Source organism: Microcaecilia unicolor, chromosome 2 (genome assembly GCF_901765095.1).
Source record: "Microcaecilia unicolor chromosome 2, aMicUni1.1, whole genome shotgun sequence".
NCBI classification, from domain to species: domain Eukaryota; kingdom Metazoa; phylum Chordata; class Amphibia; order Gymnophiona; family Siphonopidae; genus Microcaecilia; species Microcaecilia unicolor.
In genome coordinates, this window is record NC_044032.1 from 402,077,667 (window position 1) to 402,103,319 (window position 25,653).

The window sequence follows — 25,653 nt, forward strand, 5'->3', positions numbered from 1 at the left end:
GAAGTCCTCACAGTACCTCTTCAGTTTAGTAATATAACCTGTACTGATGTTTTAAGTGCATGCCAGTATGCTATTTATATGCTTCAGCTTGCGTGGTGAAGAATAGATAACTGAAAAATGAAGCAGTGAACTTTTGTGGTCATAACAATGGTGTTTAATGGGATAGGTAGCATGTGTGAGCCTACAGCTAAAGTATGACTCCATACAGGCCTTTGTTATTCTGCAGAGTCTTTCCAGCTGCACACCTGGTGGTTCCAGTGTTTCACATCTCTGACCCAAATACTGAACAGTGATCTTTCCTCTTCTCTTGCAGTGTATGAGGTGGATGAAGTGGCAGCCAAGGCTCTGCTTAAGACCCTGCAGCCTGGTTCATTAGGCTCAATTCCCAGTGATGGAGTGGTGCGGCTCCGAGGTCTCCCTTACAACTGCACTGAACAGGACATTGCTCAGTTTTTCACAGGTGCCAAATTTCTGATAGCATATTTTCCAGGTTAACAGAGAGAAGGGCTTGTCCTACATGGCAAGTATGGCCACTTATTACATGGAGACTATGCACCAAAACAAGAAATTAACTTAAAAAAGAGTGACACAGGGCTAGGCTCTCAAGTATTCTGTACTGCTAGGAAGGACCGGCCAAGGGTCAGTCTCACTATTTTTCAAGGTGCCTGGGCATGAAAGTTTCTACAAGTCATGTTCGTCCCCACAACCATTGGGGAAGAAGAGGAGCTTGAGTCCAGCACTGTCCTTCTGAGCACATCTAGACATTGAAAGAGCAACACTAGGCCACTCCTGACTAGAGCAGACCTTTTATTGAGCTGATAACCTTATTCCCACAATAGATATTTCTCCTAGTGTTTTTGGAAATGTGCATTCTGCAGCTGGAGGACATTTTGACTCTCTTGTTAAGTTTGTAAAACAGGTGGTTGGAGGTGGCAGGTGAGTGTGAGGGGATGGGGATTTCGGCTGGACATATTGATGTATATATGAGAGGGCATAACTGTGTGTATGGATATTTATGGAGATATTAAATGTGTGGAGTTGGTATGTATGTATATATCAGAGTGTGGTGGGGTTTTGGGGGGGGGGTGGTTATAGAGGTGTTTTGGTATTGGGAATGTGGATACATGTGCAGGTTGGTGAGAGCTAATTTAGTGTGTGTTTTTGGGGTATGTATTATATAGGAGTAGTGGTGTAGGTGTGAGTGGGGTTGAGGATGTTAAGTGTGAGTTTAAGATTTGTGTGGGGTAGTGGGTGTCAGAATATATGTGAGAAAGTATACAGTTTTGTGGAGGGGCTTGTGGGGTATGTGTGTGACAGGTGCATATGAGGGTCTGTGGGGAGTTGTGAGTGTGTATATGTTGGAGTGGAGGAGTATGAGGTTTGGATAGAGGAGGTGCTGGTGTCAGAATGGTGTGGAGCTGGGTATAGATTTGTGTGTACATACTGTTGTGTGCATTTGACTTTGGTAGTGTCAGGGAGGAGGTTTGAAGGTGCCTTTTGGACCATACTTTGTTAGCTGCTTTAATTATTTTTCACCATTTATATCTGTGTTGCTGTGGGCTAAAGTGCTGGAAGAGAGGGGGGAGGCTTTTGTAATGAAGCACTGGTCTATATTCTGACAGATGAGGCTAAATTTCTTTGAAAATACTGACCTGATGTTTGTTTTTTTTTTCAGCTTATTTGAGAAAATAATGTTTTCTTTCTCCATAGCAAATTTTGTGAGTTTCTTTCCTTTTTGGGGGGAAATTACTGTATCTACAGATGGATGGCTGGACAGAGGCCCTTTTCTATAAATCTTTTCCAACATTCCATAAAGCATCCTATATAATAATTTGCACCTCCGTCTGGATGCCTGGGTTCGTAACACAGTTCCCATTGGTCCGCCCTGGGGATGACGTCACAGGGCGGACCAACGGGAAGTGAGAGGGAAGGGAATCCAGCACCAGCCACTGGGGGTGAGTACAGATTGAATTGCTCCTCTGAGTTCCACGGCCCCCCTGTCCTCCAAGTTCTACCGCCCCGAGTTCCATGCCCCCCTCTACCTCCCTCCCTCCTTCCACTCCCCCCCCCCCCCCCCCCGTCCTCTGAGTTCCACCACCCTGAGCCTCCCTCCCTCTCTCTGTGGCCTCCGAGTGCTAGCAGGGCGTGTGCAGCTGCCCCTCCGCTTCGTAAGTGCCGGCTGTTCTTTAAAACTTTTTACCTCCTGGTCCACCGGCAACAGTCAAGTCGAGCAGGCACAGCATGGCGCTCCACACTGCCTTTGCTTTCGCTTCTGTTTCAGCTGTGCCTCTGGTCCCGCCCTTCTGCAAACATGAAATGAGGGTGGGACCAGAGGCACAGCTGAAACAGATGTGAAAGCAAAGGCAATCTGAAGCGCTGTTCTGTGCCTGCTGGACTTCACTGTTGCGGGCGGACCATGAGGTAAAAGGTTTTACAGAACAGCTGGCACTTATGAATGGGAGGGGCAGCTGCACACGTCCTGCTTCCACTCAGAGGCCACAGAGAGGAAGGGAGGCGCGGGGTTGTGCAACTCGGACGACAGTGGGTGCATGCAACTCGGAAGGCACGGGATGAGAGAGGTGGGCAGGAGGGCATGGGACGAGAGGGGGGGAGGAGGTCACGGGACGAGGGGGGGAGGGGGCACGGGACGAGGGGGGGAGGGGGCATGGGACGAGAGGGGGGGAGGGGATCATGGAACTTGACCGGGAGATGGGGGCCGGTCCTGGTACTGAACTGGAAGGCGAGGGCTGGTCCTGGTACTGAACCGGAAGGCGAGGGCCGATCCTGGAACTGGGGGGGGGGGGGAGGGGCACATCCTGGAATTCAGGGGGGGAGAGGGGCAGGTCCTGAATCTCGAAGAGCAGTGGGGAGGAGGGGGGAGGGGCGGGTCCTGGAACTCGAAGGGGAGGGGTGCCTGGAACTCGGAGGACACGGAGGGAGGCAGGTAGGGGGGGTGTGGAACTCGGAGGGAGGCAGGTAGGGGGCATGGAACTCGGAGGGGCCCTGGAACCTTGCTAGCGCCCGTTTCCTTGCTAGCGCCCGTTTCCTTTCTGTTGGAAACGGGCCTCTTTTACTAGTAAAAAATTAATAGCTTTTGAAAATTCAAAGCAGTTACTATTAGGTAGCCCAAGAAAGGAAGCTTTCTGCCAGGCCATTTACCTAGGCAAATCAGTATTTACCTAGTTAAATAGTTTTAAAAGTTGTCCTTTGAAGGCTTTGGTGGCTAGTTTACTATTCAGAGTAAGACCATTTAGTCTCGAATGCTGTGGAAGTAACCAAGCTTGGGAAGATTAGTTTGAGATTTTCTCTATTGGCCATCATGGAGGAGCGAGAGGGATTCTGATTCTGGTTGCTTATTAGGGATGGCTGCTTTGTAATGAACAGAACCCTTGTTTTCCCTCAGAGGCGGAGACTATCAAAACTTTGGTTTGCCAGACAACTGAGCTAGCACACTTGTGTGTTTTCAGAGTGGTGTATTTTGCTGAGTAAACATTTTTCCAGTAAAGATACCTGTAGCTGTAGTGGGGGTGTAGTGGCAAAGGATCACCTACTGTTTGTTTTATATTCCTAGATCATTATGTAAATATGTTTCTGAACTCTCTCCTTTTTGAAGGCTTGGAGATAACCAATGAGGGGATTACGTTTCTTTTTGACCACTATGGGAGAAAAACGGGAATAGCCTTTGTCCAGTTTACATCACTAGACATGGCAGCCAAGGCACTTTTGAAACACAGGGAGGAGATTGGGAGCAGGTATGTATTATACTGGCTAGATTTATTACACACTGGGTTATGTATACATGTCTGTCCCATATTATAAGAGACGAAATCCGCTGGAAAGCAGAGAACTTAAACGGCCCACGGTAAAGACAACAAAGCACAAAAAAGTGGGAGAGCGACCAAGGATACCAGAAACTGAAAGATGTTCTTTAATTAAAAGTTTATTGGAGGTTTGAAGACTCGACACAGCGTCATGTTTCGGCCGTCAGGCCTGCATCAGGAGTCTATAAAAACATACATTTATATATAATAAAAAATGAAAATAAAGATAACCGTATGCAATGCACACAATTAAGTTGGAAAAGTGAATATATTTAAAAGAATATAAAAGGTAATAAAACTATAACTGTAGAAAAAATGTGTATGACAGTTCTAAAAACAAAAATTATATAAAACACATGCATATGTGGACTTGTAGCAATAATAAAATATGTGTGGATATATATGGTTTACATACATTTCTAGATAGATAAAAACAATGAACAGTAATAAATGTATACAATGTACATAAATAAAAAAAAATTGAAAATAAAAGATAATAGATTATAATTTTAAACAATTGTTTATGATAATTGTATGGAGTTGTCTAAAGTTAAGTGATAAAAGGAAATTGTTTGAAATGCGTTTTGCTAATAAACAGCAAATGATGAAGTTAAATATATAACGATTATATAAAATATGAGGACAAGAAATGTTTAAGTCACAGGCATATTTAAACTTATGAACAATGATGAAATACATGTCAGTATATTGATAAAAGAATCTTTCTAAAAAAACAATGATGAAATTATAAAATTAACTAGTAAAAAAGGCCCATTTCTGTAGGCAAGGAAACGGGTCACCCCCCCCCCCCCCAGTGCTACGGCCCCCTCGAACCTCCCCCTTCCGCGAACCTGTCATCCCCCCCCGTGCGAGCGAAAACTGCCGCCACCACCGCCGTGTTGTTCTTCCCTTCCCGTAGGTTCTTCAATCATCTTGTCTGGAAGTTCCTCTGCGTGCGTCTGACGTCAGACGCACGGAGTTAAACTTTCTGAGAAGATGATTGAGGAACCCACCCGAAGGTAGTGCACAACAGCGGCGGGAGGGGGGGGGTGCGGTTTTCGGCGTTCCGGGGGGGATCGACAGGTTCGCGGGAGGGGGTGGGTTTCGAGGGGGCCGTAGCGCGGGGGGGGGGGGTGACAGCTGATTCCGAGGCAGTAGGAGGAGTAGGGAAACACGCTGCGCGTTTCCCTACTCCTCCCCTTGCCTTGGAATCAGCTGTGTTGACGTCAGTGACGTCCGTGCGTGTCTGCCTCGCAGACCACTTGCAGCCAGGGAGCCACGGTCCCAAGCATAGAACGTTGGAGGTGAGAATTATTATATAGGATATGAGGAAACCATATAGTAAGGATATATTGTAAATAGAAGAAGATATTACTGATTGACATAATGCAAAACCAAATTGTTAAAGTCTGAGATTATTTAGGAAAAAATGGCAAATTTTGATTAGGCAATGATGAATGTGAAGACCAGACAATTAAAAATAAATGAGTTCTTAATGAAGAACAATTAATTAGTATTGTGCTTATTAATGGCACTAACCTGCTGTGCAGGATGTTGCAGAAGAGTGATGATGAAAAATTCTTTGAAGATGTCACAACAGTCTATCAAGGAATATGAAGCATAGATTGAAAGAGTGGTGGAACTCTTGATAAAATGTAATAAAATATGTATACAATATTGTGAGTAGTTGAAAGAAGTACTGACCTCTTGCACAGAATATAACTGGATGATGATAAAGATGGTTCTTCAAACAATGGCATGTTAGTCTGTTAAAAATAAGCAGATGAGGGTGTATCCACAAAAAAGGAGGGAAGCACAGAAAACAAAAAAACGGTGAGGGAAAAGCCAAAAGGAAAGCAAAAAACAAAGAAACAAAGAATATGTGTAGAGATATAGTCAACCAGGGGCAGTAGTGAACATGAAAAAGTCAGAGCTACCCTCTTGGCAACGTAATAATGCATAAGTGGAAAAATAAAAAGTAGATATAACCATGAATGTAATTTGTAGTGCTTACACAAAATTACTGGGAAAATGTGATGGAAAGGAAAAATGGATAAGAGACGTGAATATAAAGAGGCTAATTTGAATAGCGCTGTGATACTGACCTTGAAAAAGACTGTTGTGAAAAAGATCGCGTGGTCTCGTCAAACCGCTGCACGCGCTGCTGGGTATTCAGGTAATGAAAGAGTATGTGATGAAAAAGACCCATATTATAACCTCATTCATTACTGGTTTTCTTTCTGCCTTCAGTCCTGATGCGTACTCTAGAGTAGTGCTGTCCAATTCTTGATTTGAATCGATGTGTTGATTCGTTTTGGATGAACCAATTCAAATCGATTTGTTTTGGGAAAAAATCGGGAGTCCTGATTCAGGATTTCCCTACCTCCTTCCTTCCCACCCGCTGTCACCCAAGCCGCTGCTTCCCTCCCTCCGTCACCGCATTCCCTCCCTTTTTCCCCTCACGCTGTCACCCAAGCCACTGCAGCTGCAGTGAGAAACAGCAGCAGTGAGAAGATAAACTTGACACAGGTAATAAAGTCTCTTGGTGCACAGCAGGAACAGGAACTGACATCAGGGGGTGGGACTGGCTGTCAAGCCAAGCAAGGAGGTTTAATAGGCAGGAGTGGACCAGTTGCATAGCTAGGGGGTGCACGGGGAGTGACTGCTCCCCCAAACAGATTGATAAAAACGGCGCCTATTTTTGCTGCAGACCCACACTCTTCTCTTGCCTCTCTTTCTCATCTCTCTCCTGATCATCTTTTACAGCTTTCAAGTTCTGCGGCAGAGCAGAACAAAGTGAAAGTGCGCGGGACCATTTTCCTGCGTGCACCACTGCTGCTCTGCTCTGCCGGTCACGCCCCCTCTGACCTTACCCTACTTTCCTACTCGTGGTTCATCCAGTTCTCTGAAGGCTCTGCCAACTCAGTCGTCAAGTTGGGAATAGGCACACACACCCCTTTTCCTCTGGACACGCTGTTGATACGCTGTGATCAAGCACCCAAGCGCAATCTTATTGTCTGACTGCAGGAGAGGCGTGCAGGTATTGGCTGTGGCAAGCCCATGGGGTGTTTTGTTTTCGTCAAGTCGGGAATAGGCACACACACCCCTTTTCCTCTGGACACGCTGTTAATACGCTGTGATCAAGCGCCCAAGCGCAATCTTATTGGCTGACTGCAGGGGAGTCGTGCAGGTATTGGCTGTGGTAAGCCCATGTGGTGTTTTGTTTTTCCCTACGCCTCCCTCCCTCCGTGCTTGTGCTTGTCCGTGTTTTGGGCCCTCCTCACAGAGCTGTGGCCGTCCAGCTCCCAACCCTGATGTTGCTGCTGTTCTGGAAGCTGTTGTTGCTTTTGCTGAGGTTGGTGGCGCTTGCATGCAGGAAAATGGCCCCCCGCATGCTTTCACTTTGTTTTTACTGTTAATATTGCACTGCTCTTCCGTCGAACTTGAACGCTGTAAAAGAAGATGATCGGGAGAGAAAGGGGAAGAGACAAAGGGGATGACGCTGGATGTTGGGATGAAGAGACAGGCAAAAAGGGCCATGTTGGATAAGGGGGAAGGGATAAGAGATTCAGTAATGAAGTTGTGCTTGATCCGAGAGAGATGGGGTGATACTTGATGGGGGGGGGGGGGGGGCGGGGAGAGACAGAGACTACACTATGCTAGATAGGGTAGCAGAGAGAGAGAGTAAAGGTAGAGAGAGATATGGGGTGATACTTGATTGGGGGAGGGGGTTGAGAGAGACAGAGTGCACTATGCAGGATGGGGTAGCAGAGAGAGAGAGAGAGAGTAAAGGTAGACAGAGAGGTGGGGTGATACTTGATTTGAGGGGGGAGACAGACTGCATAATGCTGGGTGGGCCAGCAGAGAGAGAGAGTAATGTAGGATGAGAAGTGATATTGATGCTGGGGGGAGATATAGAGTGAGGGCTGTGGAAGGGAGAGCAAGAGACAGGATAATGATAGAAGCAGAGATGGGATGATGCTGGATGGGGATGAGAGACAGGGTGATGGTGGATGGGATGAAAGGGAGACAGAATGATGCTGGGTGGGGGGGGGCGGGAAGAGAGTCAGGGTGATGCTGTATTGGGGAGGAGAGAGAGAGAGAGCGAAGGATGATTTTGGATAGAGAGGAAGAGAGAGATACAGGGAGATGGTGGATGGGATGAGAGAGCAATGATGGATGGGGGAAGAGAGACAGAGCATTGATGGATGGGGAAGAGAGAGATATGGGGCAATGCTGGATATGTGGAAGTGAGAGAAAGATTCAGGGAGAGAAAGAGAGTGGAGATGCTGCATGGCATTCAGGTGGGGAAGAGAAAGAGATACTAAGAGGAGATGCATAGTGAAGGGGAGAGAAAGAAACAGAGAGGAGATGTTATATGACAAAGGGAAAGAGCAAAGAGTTAATGAACGACTGGGGAATAAGCGAAAGGGGAATGGATGGGCTTGAGTGAGTGAAACATATGGAGAAATGTAGGTAGATTCAGTGAAAAAAAGAGAGCTTGAAGACTGGATAGTAAAAATAAAATTGAAATGGATAGAGGGACAGAAAAATAGAAGAAAGCTGAAAGAGAAAGATGAGTGTCAGAGATGAATGTAGTGGAGGAAGTGTAGAATACAGGAGAGAGAAAAAAGGAGAAATGGACAGAAAACCCTGGCAAGAGAGAAGACTGAAGAAAGCAGAAACCAGGGAAACTAAATGGTTAGACAAGAAAGGTAGAAAAAAGAATTTTATTTGTAATTCAGATTAAATTAGTTTGGTAGCCACATTAGGACTTCTTTTACAAAGCTTTGCAAGCAATTCCCATGTGGCAAATGAGAGGAAGTCCATTGGAATTGAATGGGCTTTCTTTCATTTGCCGCGCCGGGAATCGCTAGTGTGGTTTAGTAAAAGAGGTTCTTAGTCTACTCCAAAAGTTAATATTTTTTTCTTTTTAATGGATACTTCTTTATTGGACCAACTTAATATATTTTTTGACCAGCTTTCAGAGGCCAAAACCACCTTCCTCAGGTCAGGACAGTATATCATAAAGCATTATACCATCCTGGCCTGAGGAAAGAGGTTATGGTTTTTGAAAGCTAATCAAAATATGTATTAAGTTAGTGCAATGAAAATATATCACCTTATGATCTTTTTTTTTGCTTTATTTTTATTTGTTTATTTTTTTTGAAAATATTTTTATTGAGGTGTAGGACACATACATTCCAACACAGCATATATATAGCCACCATAAAGTGAGAATACAAATACAAAGTGTGATCGTACATCGGCCGTATATATTCAGAATCCCCGCCTGCTGCCTTAAGCAAACAAAGACATAAACATATAACATTGCAAACGTCCTAGCCACCTTATTTTCTTTTTCTTTTTTTTTTCTTTTTTTTATTTATTCAGTTGAACATTTCATTTATGTCATATACATAAATTAGAATTTAAAGAAATATACAATATTGAAAAAAACAATCAGGTAAAGAAAATATGCATTTGTTTGTCCACATTAATGATCCAAGAACTAGGAACTCAAATTTAAAACAAGATAACTGAGGGGGTTTCCCTCCCCAGTCAAAATTTTTTACAACAGGAAAGACAAGAAATCAAGTCGGGGCAGCCGATATACAGTGGTGGAAATAAGTATTTGATCCCTTGCTGATTTTGTAAGTTTGCCCACTGACAAAGACATGAGCAGCCCATAATTGAAGGGTAGGTTATTGGTAACAGTGAGAGATAGCACATCACAAATTAAATCCGGAAAATCACATTGTGGAAAGTATATGAATTTATTTGCATTCTGCAGAGGGAAATAAGTATTTGATCCCCCACCAACCAGTAAGAGATCTGGCCCCTACAGACCAGGTAGATGCTCCAAATCAACTCGTTACCTGCATGACAGACAGCTGTCGGCAATGGTCACCTGTATGAAAGACACCTGTCCACAGACTCAGTGAATCAGTCAGACTCTAACCTCTACAAAATGGCCAAGAGCAAGGAGCTGTCTAAGGATGTCAGGGACAAGATCATACACCTGCACAAGGCTGGAATGGGCTACAAAACCATCAGTAAGACGCTGGGCGAGAAGGAGACAACTGTTGGTGCCATAGTAAGAAAATGGAAGAAGTACAAAATGACTGTCAATCGACAAAGATCTGGGGCTCCACGCAAAATCTCACCTCGTGGGGTATCCTTGATCATGAGGAAGGTTAGAAATCAGCCTACAACTACAAGGGGGGAACTTGTCAATGATCTCAAGGCAGCTGGGACCACTGTCACCACGAAAACCATTGGTAACACATTACGACATAACGGATTGCAATCCTGCAGTGCCCGCAAGGTCCCCCTGCTCCGGAAGGCACATGTGACGGCCCGTCTGAAGTTTGCCAGTGAACACCTGGATGATGCCGAGAGTGATTGGGAGAAGGTGCTGTGGTCAGATGAGACAAAAATTGAGCTCTTTGGCATGAACTCAACTCGCCGTGTTTGGAGGAAGAGAAATGCTGCCTATGACCCAAAGAACACCGTCCCCACTGTCAAGCATGGAGGTGGAAATGTTATGTTTTGGGGGTGTTTCTCTGCTAAGGGCACAGGACTACTTCACCGCATCAATGGGAGAATGGATGGGGCCATGTACCGTACAATTCTGAGTGACAACCTCCTTCCCTCCGCCAGGGCCTTAAAAATGGGTCGTGGCGAGAGGAAGTGACGTCACGGGGCTGAATGGCCGCTTAAGCTACTAGCTCCCGAACCTTCCCACCTTTCTATAGCAAAAAGCGCTATATTTTCCTTCAAAACTACATTTGCAAGACTCCCGGAGACTTACCTGCACCTTGAGGGACAAAATGAGTAAGAAAACATCAGCGGTCCCACGAGACAGCGAACGGACGGCAGTCCGAAAGTCAGCGCGGGGCTCCTCGCGCCATGCTTCCCCTGCCGCGCGGGAGTCATCGGGGTCTGATTCCGGCTCCTCACAAGTAGGACGAAGTGAGCGTGCAGCTAAATTTAAGAACCCGCAGGACTTAACAAAGTGTTTGGAGGCTATAAGGGCAGAGATTCGCGCCTCTAAGGACGAGATCCTGGAGCACGTGGACGCGCTCAGCGCTGACCTGAGAGAACTTGGAGGCAGAGTGGAAACGCTCGAAGAGCGAGTCGACGAACAAGCGGAAAAACATGAGAGCATGGAGGTGAATGTGGCTAAATTAGCTGCACAAGCTGAAGATTTGAAATACAAACTCGATGATATAGAAAATCGCGGACGACGCCAGAATCTTCGATTTCGAGGAGTGCCTGAAAATGGCGACAAAGAGAACGTTCCAGCCATAGTGCGGGCCTTATGCGAGCAACTCATGGGCGAGACCTTTGATGCGGACATGCTGGGAATAGAACGTGCACACAGAGCTTTGGGTAAACCCAGGGATAATAAACCAAGAGACATTGTAGTACGTTTTTCCACCTATGCGGTTAAAGATCAGCTATGGCAGAGAGCTCGTCAGAACCCGGTTCTACAACATAAGGACTCTCGAGTTTATATCTTCCAAGACCTCTCATTGTTTACTTTAACTCAGAGGCGAGCAATGAAGCCAGTAATTGAGATTTTGGTGAAAGAGAAAATTGCATACCGATGGACTTTTCCCTTTGCAATCTGTTTTACCCTTAAAGGGGAACAGCTCCGCTGCCGTTCGGTGGAAGCTGCGTGGAAATACCTGCATGAGGCAGGTTTAGCTCTTAAAGAAACCTTACCGGTGGCGATGGCTCCCTCTACCAAGAAAAGGTTCCAAAAGTGGGAGAGAGTGGAGAATGCAGCGAGCAGCCAAACTTGAGACTGGTAGTTTGATATGGTTGGATAAAACTTGGAAGGCAGTTAATATGCAAAGGATGCTTGACTTGCTCAAATTTATATGTTTTGTGAGTTATGAAAGCAGAAGGATAATGTAAAGATTAAATTAGAGGTGGGAGGGGGAGGGGGGTTGGAGGGTTTGAGGGGTATGCATTTGGTTCCGGGGTCATTGTTCCTCTGCTATCCCATACAGTGGCGCAATGCGCTGTTTGGTGGGGGGATGTTAGGGAGGTGGGGAAATGTGGGAGGGAGGGAGTGGGTAAATAACAGACAGACAGATCAAGGGGAGAGAAGGGGGTCAAGGGAAATAGGGGAGCAGCAAAAAATTTATTTGTCCAGCGAGTGTTCCACAAAGAGTGAGGTAGATGGTTGACTTTAAAATTCTCACATATAACATCAAAGGTTTAAATACCCCATTTAAAAGACATTCCTTATTTAAGGAATTGCAGTTAATGGGTCCTCAAGTGGTATTCTTACAAGAAACTCATTTACATAAAAAGCATGAACATTTGCTGACCTCTATGCAATACCCAAAAATCTTTTATGCTTCTGATGTGAAAGGTGTTAAGAAAAGGGGAGTGGCTATAATGTTCCACAAAAATGTACAGATGCAACTTCTGCACTCCAAGAGGGATGCTGAGGGTCGTTTTCTATTCTTGCATGTTAAGCTGGATACTAAGGAATATACGCTGGCGAGTGTCTATGCTCCCAATGAACGACAGGAGAGATTTTTCCTACACCTTCAGAAGGAGTTGCAGAAGTTTGCTCGGGGTAAGGTGATAGTGGCGGGGGACTTTAATGCTACTATGCAGCCTAGGTTGGATAAGACCACTGCACCTTCCCCTAACGATTGTAGAATCTCCAAAGCCCTGGGGAAGTTTGTAACGACTATGGGACTGTATGATGTATGGAGACTTGACCACTCGGGGGGAAGAGATTATACATTTCATTCACATGTGCATTTCTCTCACTCCCGACTGGATTATATTTTTTTGGATAAGGGCTTCTCAGAAGAGGGGGGGGGATCATACATAGGACATACGACAATTTCAGACCACGCCCCTGTGTGGACAATAATTACTTCATTGAAGGAAGAGACGCGTGATAGAAGGTGGACTTTTAACAACTGTCTACTACAGGACCCAGAAATTGTAACTAACTTTCGTTCTGTGTTGAAGGAGTACTTTGATATCAACCTGGATTCAGGGCCAACACTGGGTATAGTGTGGGATGCATTTAAGGCTGTATCTAGAGGTTATTTCATAAAATGTGCAACCCAAAGATCTAGAACCCATAAAGTAAGATTAGCTCAGTGCATGGAGCGGTTAGGCGCCCTGGAAGACAGGTATAGAGCCCATGGCTCAGTGGCTGACTTCCGCAAACTGCAAGCAATAAGATTGGAGCTCGCAGCTTTACATGATGAGACTTTGCAGTTTGTAAATGCACGCCTGCGACAAGTTCATTATGAATTTACAAATAAACCAGGCAGGTTGCTGGCCACTAAATTAAGGAAAATGAGGACAGATAGACACATCCTGAGAATGAAAGATGCTAGGGGTTCCATGCTGCACACATCAGATAAGATTAGAGAGCGGTTTGCCCACTTCTATGAGAACCTTTATAAGGAGGATGCTGCTGTACAGACTGAAGCCATTGACCAATATTTGGCAGACCTGGGTATGTCGGCGCTGACTGACTCTCAGAAAAAAGTGTTGGAAGCCCCGGTGACAGTGAAGGAAGTAATTCGAGTTATTAAAGCACTCCCAACGGGGAAAGTACCGGGATTAGACGGATTTACTAATGAGTTTTTTAAGCTTTTTGGGGGAGAATTGGCACCCTATTTGACGTTGGTTGTTAATTCGGTACGTGAGGGTGCGCCTTTCCCGCCATCGATGATGGAAGCATGGGTGGCGGTGATACCAAAGCCAGAGAAAGATAATACGGAATGCGCCTCTTACCGCCCCATCTCGATTCTCAATACCGACGTAAAAATATTGGCCAAGACCCTGGCAAATCGATTGGGTGATATGCTGCCTAGCCTGGTGCACCCCGACCAAGTTGGTTTTGTAGCAAACAGACAGGCCCTGGACAACATCCGTAGAACACTGGATTTGCTCTTTGTGGCTCGGTCGAGGGCCTTGCCAGTGGTTTTACTGGGATTGGATGCGGAGAAGGCCTTCGATCGAGTCCACTGGGGGTATCTGGATAAGGTTTTGAATAGAGTGGGAATTGGTCCTTATTTTAGAACATGGATTCAGGCACTATACACCTCGCCTCGGGCCTGTGTAAGAGTGAATGGTGGTAATTCGCAAATGTTTGAACTGGGCCGTGGCACTCGTCAGGGATGTCCCCTGTCGCCTCTGCTGTTCGCTTTGGCGATGGAGCCCCTGGCGGCTGCCATTCGGGAGAATGTAGATATATCTGGAGTGCGGGTGAGGGATAAGGAATATAAGATTGCTCTATTTGCGGATGATGTGCTCCTGTCCTTAACTAATCCAGTGGTTTCCCTTCCAAACTTAATGAAAGAGATAGGAACCTACTCTAGGGTATCTGGCTATAAACTCAATGCGGGGAAGTCTGTGGGATTAGCAGTGGGGATATCGCAGGAGCGTATGGAGGCGTTGAGGGCCTCCTTTGCATTTAAGTGGACTGACCGAGACATTAGATACTTGGGGGTACAGATCCCTGGGAACCTAGCGGACCTCTTTGCTGTTAACTACCCAGCTCTTCAGAAAGAGGTCCTGAGGGATTTAGACAGATGGGATTCGTTGGAATTGTCCTGGTTGGGACGCATAGCTGCACTTAAAATGAATATATTACCCCGTCTGCTATACTTATTCCAGGTGCTGCCGCTGCGGGTCCCCAGGGCATTCATATCTAAGCTTCAGGATGGCCTGATTCGCTTTGTTTGGCACCAGAAACGACCACGCTTGCCAAGAGCATTCTTGTATAGAAGTAAGCGAGAGGGAGGTCTTGGAGTGCCTAACCTGTACTGGTATTATTGTGCAGCGCAGGCTAGATCGGCTGTGGAATGGTTCCGAAGGGCAGATCATAAGTTATGGGTCCATCTTGAACAAGACTTGATTGGCTCTCGTAGACTGGGGCACCTGATGTGGCTACCGGCTAAATATAGGGGACAGGTTGAACGATTTCCGCCGATGTTACAGGCTACATTCTACTATTGGGACCGAATGTTCCAAGAGCGCCGACCTCTTGTGTCGGGGTTGGCCCCGATTGTTGACAATCCTATGTTTGGCCCGGGAATGGGGAATACGGCTTTTCGTAAATGGGCTACCTCGGGTGTGGAAATGTTAGGTCAACTATATATAGGTGAAAAGTTGGTGCCCTTTGAGACATTGGTGGCGGACTATAGGCTTCATACCTGTGAACATTATGCCTATGGGCAATTGATACACTTTTTGAAAGAACCGGCATATGTGGAGTGCCGAAGGAGGGAGGTCCATCCCTTGGAAGAAGTGTGTGTGGACTCTCGCAGTACACGTGGATTGATATCTCGTCTTTATGGCTATTTGGGGACACAATTAAAACCATCCCACTTGCATCGTAGAAGATGGGAGCAGGAGCTAAATTTCACTTTACCTGAAAAGGAGTGGTTGCAATTGGAGAAGGGTATTTTGAAATCCACTATAGCAGTGGCTGTTAAGGAAAACTCGCTTAAGGTATTTTATAGGTGGTATCTTACTCCGCAACGATTGCACCAGATGTTCCCTAAGGTCACAGCGAGTTGTTGGAGAAACTGTGGAGGAGAGGGGACAATGGGCCACATTTGGTGGACCTGTCCTAAAGCAGTAGCATACTGGAGGGGAGTCCGGTCTCGCCTTCAGGCCTGGGTGGGCAGATCTGTGCAGTGGCATCCTTTAATCTTCTTATTGGGCCAGAGACCCACGGGCTTAACAAGTAGCCAATGGTATATGGTGAGAGGGGCCTTACAGGCAGCTCGTATAAACCTGGCCAGAAGTTGGAAATCTCCGCTAGTACCCTCATTGGTGGGTTGGATTACAAAAGTGCATTATATATGTGAGATGGAGCGATTGACAGCAGTTAAAAAGAAAACCCTGCCTAAGTGGGATAAAATATGGAAACCTTTTTTGAACGCTTGTTCTGGATAATTACTTAATTGAAATGCAAGGGGGGGAGGGGGGAGGAGAGGGAGGTAGGGGAGGGAGGGGAGGGGGGGAGAATAAGGAAGCTGTAAGGTTCCAGAGAGGGGTTAAATAATTTTTTCAAAAAACTGTTAAATTCTGAAGTATAATTGGATGATGGGATAGTGCTGTTCTTCTTGTTTCTATCTGGTACTTTGTTACATTTACTGCAGATTTGATATGGTGTGAAATGTTATGTACTGTTCTTGGCTTGCTTTGTCTAAATGACAATTAATAAAGACTTCTATAAATTAAAAAAAAAAATGGGTCGTGGCTGGGTCTTCCAGCACGACAATGACCCAAAACATACAGCCAAGGCAACAAAGGAGTGGCTCAGGAAGAAGCACATTAGGGTCATGGAGTGGCCTAGCCAGTCACCAGACCTTAATCCCATTGAAAACTTATGGAGGGAGCTGAAGCTGCGAGTTGCCAAGCGATAGCCCAGAACTCTTAATGATTTAGAGATGATCTGCAAAGAGGAGTGGACCAAAATTCCTCCTGACATGTGTGCAAACCTCATCATCAACTACAGAAGACGTCTGACCGCTGTGCTTGCCAACAAGGATTTTGCCACCAAGTATTAGGTCTTGTTTGCCAGAGGGATTAAATACTTATTTCCCTCTGCAGAATGCAAATAAATTCATATACTTTCCACAATGTGATTTTCCGGATTTAATTTGTGATGTGCTATCTCTCACTGTTACCAATAACCTACCCTTCAATTATGGGCTGCTCATGTCTTTGTCAGTGGGCAAACTTACAAAATCAGCAAGGGATCAAATACTTATTTCCACCACTGTAGCATTCAATCCAGACAAACAACAGACTACTCTTTACTCACTATAAATTCTAACCTTATTTTATTTTTCAATCTCCCCAAACAGTCATCTCCCACTTCCCCCCCCCTGCCCCCATCCACCCACTCCTGGAGAAAGTTGAGGCCCCAAATACAACACTACATAAAGCTGCCACAGAGATCTGTATGCCTGGCCGCTCTTCTGCCCAAAGGACTTAATTCGTTCCCTCTCTCAACAAGCCATCTGTGTCATCTTTACCATCCAGTGATGTACAGTCGGTGGCTCTTCCGCAATCCAATTCACTAGTATAGTTTTCCTAGCCAGCAGTAGCACCATACACACAAAGCACACCTGGGAGGGAGACAACCCCTGCTTGCTTAAATGAGACTCATCTCCCAATAGCAGCACCCTATAGGACCATTCAACTGGAATGTCTAGCATGCGCTCTAGTACCTCCAACACACCCACCCAAAAGGTACGCAGTTTCATGCATTCCAGAAAAGTATGAACAAGCGTGCGCACACATGTATTATCCTCCCAAAGCCCCATTTGCTTCCCCTTCTCCCTTGTTATAAAGGCACCATGTAACAGCTTAAACTGCATTTCTTGTAAGTTTGCACTGGGAGTCGCTTTGAATGCACACGCATAGTATTTTAAAAGCATTTCCACTGTAACCTCTTCCCCCAACTGCTCCCACCACCACTTGGCTAAGCCAGGAAAAAAAGATGCCTCCTTCTGCTCCCTACCTAAGGCATACCAAACTGCAAGCTTATTGGCCTGCTCTGGGACCTGGCAAAAAATCTTGTCCAACTGAGAGAAGGTCGGTCCACGCGTCTTCACAGAGGTTAATGTCGCACATAAAGATGATGGATTATATTGAAATTAAATGGAAGTAGAATTAAACTCTGCTTTCATTGGGGCACATGGAATCACATCTTCATCTGTTTTGAAGACTTTTACCTTTAGATACACAAATGGATTATTCTGTTTTGAACATGCTCAGGGCAAGCAACCCATTGGTATAGCTTTTAGCAGCAGCAATAAAATCACAAAGAAAGGTGCACCTTCCGAATGTGACGACGATCTTGCTCAAAAACTCGTTTAAGTTTTGCAAGCTTTTGAGGAAGCCACAACAATTGCATCTGGAGAACGGTATGTTTCTGTGTACGCCAGCCACCTCTGTACCCTCAGAAAGAAATTTTTCTGCTTCTTGACAAATGATAGTTGCAAGACGCAGTTGTGTGAAGCCAGCCAAAGTGGACAAAATGATTTTTCTTAATAAAAACTGGAAGATGTAGGACTTGACCAAACTTCACTTTTCACATAGTGTAAGACTGCATGGCGTGCTCACACTAAAGTTTACCTTTGTTCAATTGCTGCTGCCTGTTTTTTTAAAAACTTTTTTTTTTAACCCTGTGTGTTATAATATTAGCATGTGGGCCTCACTATGTCAATCACGTTAAATCGAATCAAATTGAATCGAAAAACCAATTATTTTGAAAGAATCGAATTGTATGGAATGGAAAATTGTTGACTGAATCGGACAGCACTACTCCAGAGCTAGCAGAAAAACAATCTTCCTTATTGTCCAGTTCAACAAGTTTGGACCTTGGGTTTAATTCATCCTTCTGTCAGAAGGAGACAGATCAAGAAAGTTTCACTGTGACGACATCTCTGTATAAGAAGTATGCTCGTTCTGCTGTAGTTGGGCAATATGTGGTGAGCTGTTGTGGCTGGCTATCTCTGTCTCCCAGGGCAATGATCTGAGGACTGCTTTTCCCCTGGCTGAGTTGTGAAAGAACCACGGTTTGGATCCACTGTTGAAGGTTGATAATGATGCCCTCCTCACCTGTAATCCCAACTCCTGCCCCTTGGGAGGGGACTACACTTCAGCCTTAGAGAATTTCTTGCTTGGAGAAAAACTCCTTGGCTGTGTTTAGCCTTATATCTATGACTTCTTATCAGACAGGATGCAAGGTAAACTTTCAGACATTTATTCCCTGGATAAAATAATTTGGATTAAAGAACACAGGAAGAGATACACCATTAGCCAATCATAAATTTATCATAGAAGCTTATTTATTACAAATAGAAAAATAGACATCTATTGCTGCTTTGCCAGTTACAATTCATAAATAGTACGTACAAATAGTCTTTTTCCTTTCTATGTTCCTGTGGAGGAATTTACCAGCCTGAAGCAAAACGCAGTGCTAGCAAGATTCCTGGTTATATAGTGATAAACTATTCCTTTCACACCTTTTTCTAACTATGTGTACGTGACGATTCTCAGTCTGCTGCCTCTGCTTATGGCTTCCTTATCTAAACACATTTGATTTACTTGTTCCAGCAAAACTAGTCTCAGGACCTCCAACCATAAATCTTTGCACAGAATAGTCCTAGGGCTTAACCTCCTCCTTCACCCCTCCCTGTTGCTATATTAAGATAAGATTCTACTGAAATACTGTCTTACCTTACCTTGCTGTTTTACAAAGTTGGGCAAACTCTGCTCCACAGAAAAAAAAGGCAGTCATCTTAAAAGTTACACAGTGGTCCACCATCTTATTGACCACAGATTTATACACCTCCTTCCCCTTCAAGGCAAAAGTTACACAGTGGTCCACCATCTTATTAACCACAGATTTATACACCCCCCCCCCCTTCAAGGCAGCAGTCTCTCCTGGAAAGCCTGCTCTCAGTCTGCCATAGAGTTGAGGGCCCCCCTCATTTCATCTGACTCTCCCCTTCTGTAGGGAAGATTTGGCAATTTTGTTTTGGTCACTGCAAATAAGGTTTGAGGAAAGAAAAAAAGATAAGGAATAGTGGAACAGTGTAGCTTAATATCTGTGGGCTGTGCAGCACCAGCTGATGGCAGTAATATGGGGAATGCCTCAGAGGCAGGTATATTGTACCATTAAGACTAGTGTAAAAGCTGCTGGTGACTGTTGGAGGCAGCATGTGCAATGACTGTATCAGGTATCATGTGCCCTGGGATTTTAGTGGGGTGGGTGTTCAGCTCCTCACAGGACAGAGCAATATTCAAGTGGCACAGATATCCCCGTGGAGCTCCTTTGAGCCAAATTATTCTAAAGTGATGTTCCAAGCTTTCTGCTCTCTGCAGAAGCTTGGGGTGGATTTTTCCATGCTGGATAGCTTCTCTTCTGGATCAGATGGCCCTGGAGCAAGGGCCTCCTAAGAAGGCCATTTTGGCTGAAGGGGCCTTTAATTGCGGGATCCCTATGTTGATCTTAGAAATCCCATAAATTTGTTTGAGGGAAACCTTAGTGCCCCTATTGAAGAAGACATTGAGGGGGATAAGTAGGGCATTATCAGTCTCTTTAAGGTTTAAACAATTTTTATTGATGATTCAACATTATTAACAAAACCAATAACGTAACCTTGGAAAAATACAATGCATTTGGGTATACGCATCCATATCTTTTATCATCAATGATTTTATCATTCCCCCCCCCCCCCCCCTTACAACCAGATCCCCATAGCCAGCACTGTTTTGCAACATGAATATCCACTATAACATTGATATCTCCCGAATACGCTGCTCATACATACTTTGTGCTTGCCTTATCATAATCCCCGCTCTCCCCCCTCCCCCAATAACTACTGCGAATGCAAAGAAACTTTCATGAACTCTACACCTCGTTAAGCATAAGCAATACATGCCACTAGACAGAAATAAACCAGTGTTCTGAGACCTATACATTTGAGGAGACTTTCCCCCTCTCCTTTCTGTAGATCATTGTCATCAAAACCTGGACTTTGGCCACCTCCGAGAAGTAGACAATACCCTATTGCATGAATTGCTGTGAACTGCACAGAATCAGTATCTTTATAATGCGAACATTCCACTTAACTGTCCCATCAAAACATGCCCGCCCCACACAAAAATTAAACAGCCCCTACTGCCCTCTACCACACCCTACCCTAACATACCAGACTTCTCTCCCTGCCCCCTACTCCCTTACCGATCCCACCTTCCGCCCCTCCCCCAAGAGAAGAAAAAAAAAACAACACTACCTGCTCTTCTCCTTCTTTCCTTCGTTACATACCATTTAATACTAAACTTCGTGCCCTAGCCGACAATGATTGTATATACCCCCGCCAGATTCTCATAAATCTCTCTCTTGCCTTTGGGGAGGGTCCCATCGCCCAACGCTCATGCAGCAAAAGATCATGGAGTTGATTTCTCCAATACCAAAAATCTGGAGGATCAACGCTAAGCCACCTATTCAAGATCAACTTTTTACCTAGGATACAGGCTTTATGTATAAAAAGCCGGGCACCCTTTCGTTGATAGCCAAATAATTCAAATTTGTCTAATAATATCCCTGAAGGGGACATGGTAATCCTAGCTTAGAAATAGTCCCTCCAGATATTTAAAGATCTGCCTCCAATAGTTCTGCACTAGGGGACAGCCCCAGAGGTAATGAAAGAATATCCCCTCTGTCTGTTGGCACTTAGAGCATAGGGGGTCTGGCACTCCCCCCATCTTGAATACTTGGGCCTTGGACATATATGCTCTATACAAAATTCTATAATGGCATTCTCCGAGGACAAGCAGGCTGCTTGTTCTCACTGATGGGTGACGTCCACGGCAGCCCCTCCAATCGGAACACTTTCTAGCAAAGTCCTTTGCTAGTCCTCGCGCGCCGATGCACACCGCGCATGCGTGGCCGTCTTCCCGCCCGAACCGGCTCGTGCCGGCCAGTCTTCTTTTGTCTGCGCTCGGTACGGTCGTGTTTCGCCGTTCGCGCCCGACTTTGTTCTTTGAAAAACAAAAAAACAAACCCGGGTAATCTCGCTCACTGACAGGCACGCGTCGTGTCTTCAGTGTCTGGGGGCTGGGCACCGCCCTCAGGCCTGTAGTCTGTGTTCCCTTTTACAAAAGCGGACTCAGGTAGCAAGGTTAGCCCAGTAGAACATTTTGTTCTGGGGCTCTTCGTCGGCATCAGCACCGGGAGTATCGACTGCCTCGACGTTGTCTGCGCCTGGACCTTCATCCTCGCCCCCGAGTGCATCGAGGCATCGGCCCTCTGCATCGGGGCGACATCGGAAGGCTGCGTCGGTGTCGGTGGCATCGAGACCTCCTAGTCTGCTGATGTCGGACGGTGGTGCTTCGTCTGGAGTGCAGGTGAGGGCTGTCCATTCCCCTGCTGGTGGCGGTGAGCTTTCGGGTGGGTCTCCCCCTACCCTGAGGGCTCCTGCGGTACAGCCCCCCCGAGACCGACCCTCTTCGGCCTCGGCCCCGAGGAAGAGACGGCTGGATTCTACGTCCTCCTCGTCGGTGCCGGGAAGCTCCGGTGACGTGCTTCGCTCCAAAAAATCGAAGAAGCATCGTCACCGGTCCCCTTCCCGTGTTGGCACCGAGAGCTCTGGGTCGCCGAGGGAGTCGGCACCCAGTAAGCATCGGCACCGAGAGGACCGCTCGCCCTCTGTTCAAGAGGTGTCGATGCGCTCCCCTTTGGACAGCCCAGAACAGCCTCCACGCCCGGAACAGGTTCTGACATCGACTCCTGCATCGGCTTCCATGTCTTTTTCTACAGCCGCTCTGCACGAGAGCCTCCGGGCCGTTCTCCCAGAGATCCTGGGGGAGCTGTTGCGCCCTTCCCCTCTGGTACCAGAGGTGCTTGCGCCACCGGTACCGTCGAGCGAGACGCCGGCTGGCCCATTGTCCGGGGTGAGGTCTCCGACATCGGTGCCGCTTGCGGTACCGACTGCGGTAGCCTCCCAGGAAGGCTTCCCGACTACGTCTGCGGAGGGAGCTTCGCCGGTGCGGGCGAGGGAGTCTACCTCTCGACGCTCCCACCGTGGTCGTGGTTCCACGGAGTCGAGTCGGGCACGGTTGCAGACACAGGTCCGTGAACTTGTGTCTGACACCGATGGTGAGGCCTCGTGGGAAGACGAAGGAGACATCAGATATTTCTCTGACGAGGAGTCTGAGGGTCTTCCTTCCGATCCCACTCCCTCTCCTGAAAGACAGCTTTCTCCTCCTGAGAGCCTGTCTTTCGCTTCCTTTGTCCGGGAGATGTCTACGGCCATCCCCTTCCCGGTGGTTGTGGAGGACGAGCCCAGGGCTGAAATGTTTGAGCTCCTGGACTATCCTTCTCCACCTAAGGAAGCGTCCACAGTACCCATGCACCATGTCCTCAAAAAGACATTGCTGGCGAACTGGACCAAGCCTTTAACTAATCCCCACATTCCCAAGAAGATTGAGTCCCAGTACCGGATCCATGGGGACCCAGAGCTGATGCGCACTCAGTTGCCTCATGACTCTGGAGTTGTGGATTTGGCCCTAAAGAAGGCCAAGATTTCTAGGGAACATGCTTCGGCGCCCCCGGGCAAGGACTCTAGAACCTTGGACTCCTTTGGGAGGAAGGCCTACCATTCTTCTATGCTCGTGGCCAAGATTCAGTCCTACCAGCTCTACACGAGCATACACATGCGGAACAATGTGCGGCAGTTGGCGGGCTTGGTGGACAAGCTCCCCCCTGAGCAAGCCAAGCCATTTCAGGAGGTGGTCAGGCAGCTGAAGGCGTGCAGAAAATTCCTGGCCAGAGGGGTGTATGACACCTTTGATGTTGCGTCCAGGGCCGCTGCTCAAGGTGTGGTGATGCGCAGACTCTCATGGCTGCGTGCCTCCGACCTGGAGAATAGAATCCAGCAGCGGATTGCGGACTCGCCTTGCCGTGCGGATAATATTTTTGGAGAAAAAGTTGAGCAGGTGGTAGAGCAGCTCCACCAGCGGGACACCGCATTCGACAAGTTCTCCCGCCGGCAGCCTTCAGCATCGACCTCTACAGGTAGAAGATTTTTCGGGGGAAGGAAGACTGTTCCCTACTCTTCTGGCAAGCGTAGGTACAATCCTCCTTCTCGACAGCCTGCGGCCCAGGCTAAGCCCCAGCGCGCTCGCTCTCGTCAGCAGCGTGCGCCTCAGCAAGGCCCCTCGGCTCCCCAGCAAAAGCAAGGGACGAGCTTTTGACTGGCTCCAGCAGAGCATAGCCAACATCCAAGTGTCAGTGCCGGGCGACCTGCCAGTCGGAGGGAGGTTGAAAGCTTTTCACCAAAGGTGGCCTCTTATAACCTCCGATCAGTGGGTTCTCCAAATAGTCCGGCAAGGATACACCCTCAATTTGGCCTCAAAACCTCCAAATTATCCACCGGGAGCTCAGTCTTACAGCTTCCAGCACAAGCAGGTACTTGCAGAGGAACTCTCCGCCCTTCTCAGCGCCAATGCGGTCGAGCCCGTGCCATCCGGGCAAGAAGGGCTGGGATTCTATTCCAGGTACTTCCTTGTGGAAAAGAAAACGGGGGGGATGCGTCCCATCCTAGACCTAAGGGCCCTGAACAAATATCTGGTCAAAGAAAAGTTCAGGATGCTTTCCCTGGGCACCCTTCTCCCCTTGATTCAGGAAAACGATTGGCTATGCTCTCTGGACTTGAAGGACGCCTACACGCACATCCCGATACTGCCAGCTCACAGACAGTATCTGCGATTTCAGCTGGGCACACGTCACTTCCAGTACTGTGTGCTACCCTTTGGGCTCGCCTCTGCACCCAGAGTGTTCACGAAGTGCTTGGCTGTAGTAGCAGCGGCACTTCGCAGACTGGGGGTACACGTGTTCCCATATCTCGACGATTGGCTGGTGAAGAACACATCCGAGGCAGGAGCCCTGCAGTCCATGCAGATGACTATTCGCCTCCTGGAGCTACTGGGGTTTGTGATAAATTACCCAAAGTCCCATCTTCTCCCAGTGCAGAAACTCGAATTCATAGGAGCTCTGCTGGATTCTCGGACGGCTCGCACCTATCTCCCAGAGGCGAGAGCCAACAACTTGTTGTCCCTCGTCTCGCGGGTGCGAGCGTCCCAGCAGATTACAGCTCGGCAGATGTTGAGATTGCTGGGCCACATGGCCTCCACAGTTCATGTGACTCCCATGGCCCGCCTTCACATGAGATCTGCTCAATGGACCCTAGCTTCCCAGTGGTTTCAGGCTGCTGTGGATCTAGAGGACGTGATCCACCTGCCCACGAGTTTTCTCGAATCCCTGTATTGGTGGACAATTTGGTCCAATTTGACTCTGGGACGTCCTTTCCAAATTCCTCAGCCACAAAAAGTGCTGACCACGGATGCGTCTCTCCTGGGATGGGGAGCTCATGTCGATGGGCTTCACACCCAAGGAAGCTGGTCCCTCCAGGAACGCGATCTGCAGATCAATCTTCTGGAGTTACGAGCGATCTGGAACGCTCTGAAGGCTTTCAGAGATCGGCTGTCCCACCAAATTATCCAAATTCAGACAGACAACCAGGTTGCCATGTACTACGTCAACAAGCAGGGGGGCACCGGATCTCGCCCCCTGTGTCAGGAAGCCATCAGCATGTGGCTTTGGGCTCGCCGTCACGGCATGGTGCTCCAAGCCACATATCTGGCAGGCGTAAACAACAGTCTGGCCGACAGGTTGAGCAGGATTATGCAACCTCACGAGTGGTCGCTCAATTCCCGTGTAGTGCGACAGATCTTCCAGGTGTGGGGCACCCCCTTGGTAGATTTGTTCGCATCTCGAGCCAACCACAAAGTCCCTCAGTTCTGTTCCAGGCTTCAGGCCCACGGCAGACTGGCATCGGATGCCTTCCTCCTGGACTGGGGGGAGGGTCTACTGTATGCTTATCCTCCCATACCGCTGGTGGGGAAGACTTTGTTGAAACTCAAGCAAGACCGAGGCACCATGATTCTGATTGCTCCTTTTTGGCCGCGTCAGATCTGGTTCCCTCTTCTTCTGGAGTTGTCCTCCGAAGAACCGTGGAGATTGGAGTGTTTTCCGACCCTCATCACGCAGGACGAAGGGGCGCTTCTGCATCCCAACCTCCGGTCCCTGGCTCTCACGGCCTGGATGTTGAGAGCGTAGACTTTGCCTCTTTGGGTCTGTCAGAGGGTGTCTCCCGCATCTTGCTTGCTTCCAGGAAAGATTCCACTAAGAGGAGTTACTTCTTTCTATGGAGGAGGTTTGCCGTCTGGTGTGACAGCAAGGCCC

The 25,653-nt window shown here is 47.3% G+C and overlaps 1 protein-coding gene across 1 annotated transcript in view; it reads left to right on the top strand.

Annotated features, from left to right (window-relative positions):
• The window catches only part of GRSF1 (G-rich RNA sequence binding factor 1), a 98,521-nt gene that overhangs the window by 17,700 nt on the left and 55,168 nt on the right, over positions 1-25,653 (top strand). The window contains exons 4-5 of the mRNA XM_030190636.1: positions 314-460; positions 3,614-3,752. Coding sequence (XP_030046496.1) covers positions 314-460; positions 3,614-3,752 — 286 coding nt within the window. The remainder of the gene's footprint in view (positions 1-313; positions 461-3,613; positions 3,753-25,653) is intronic.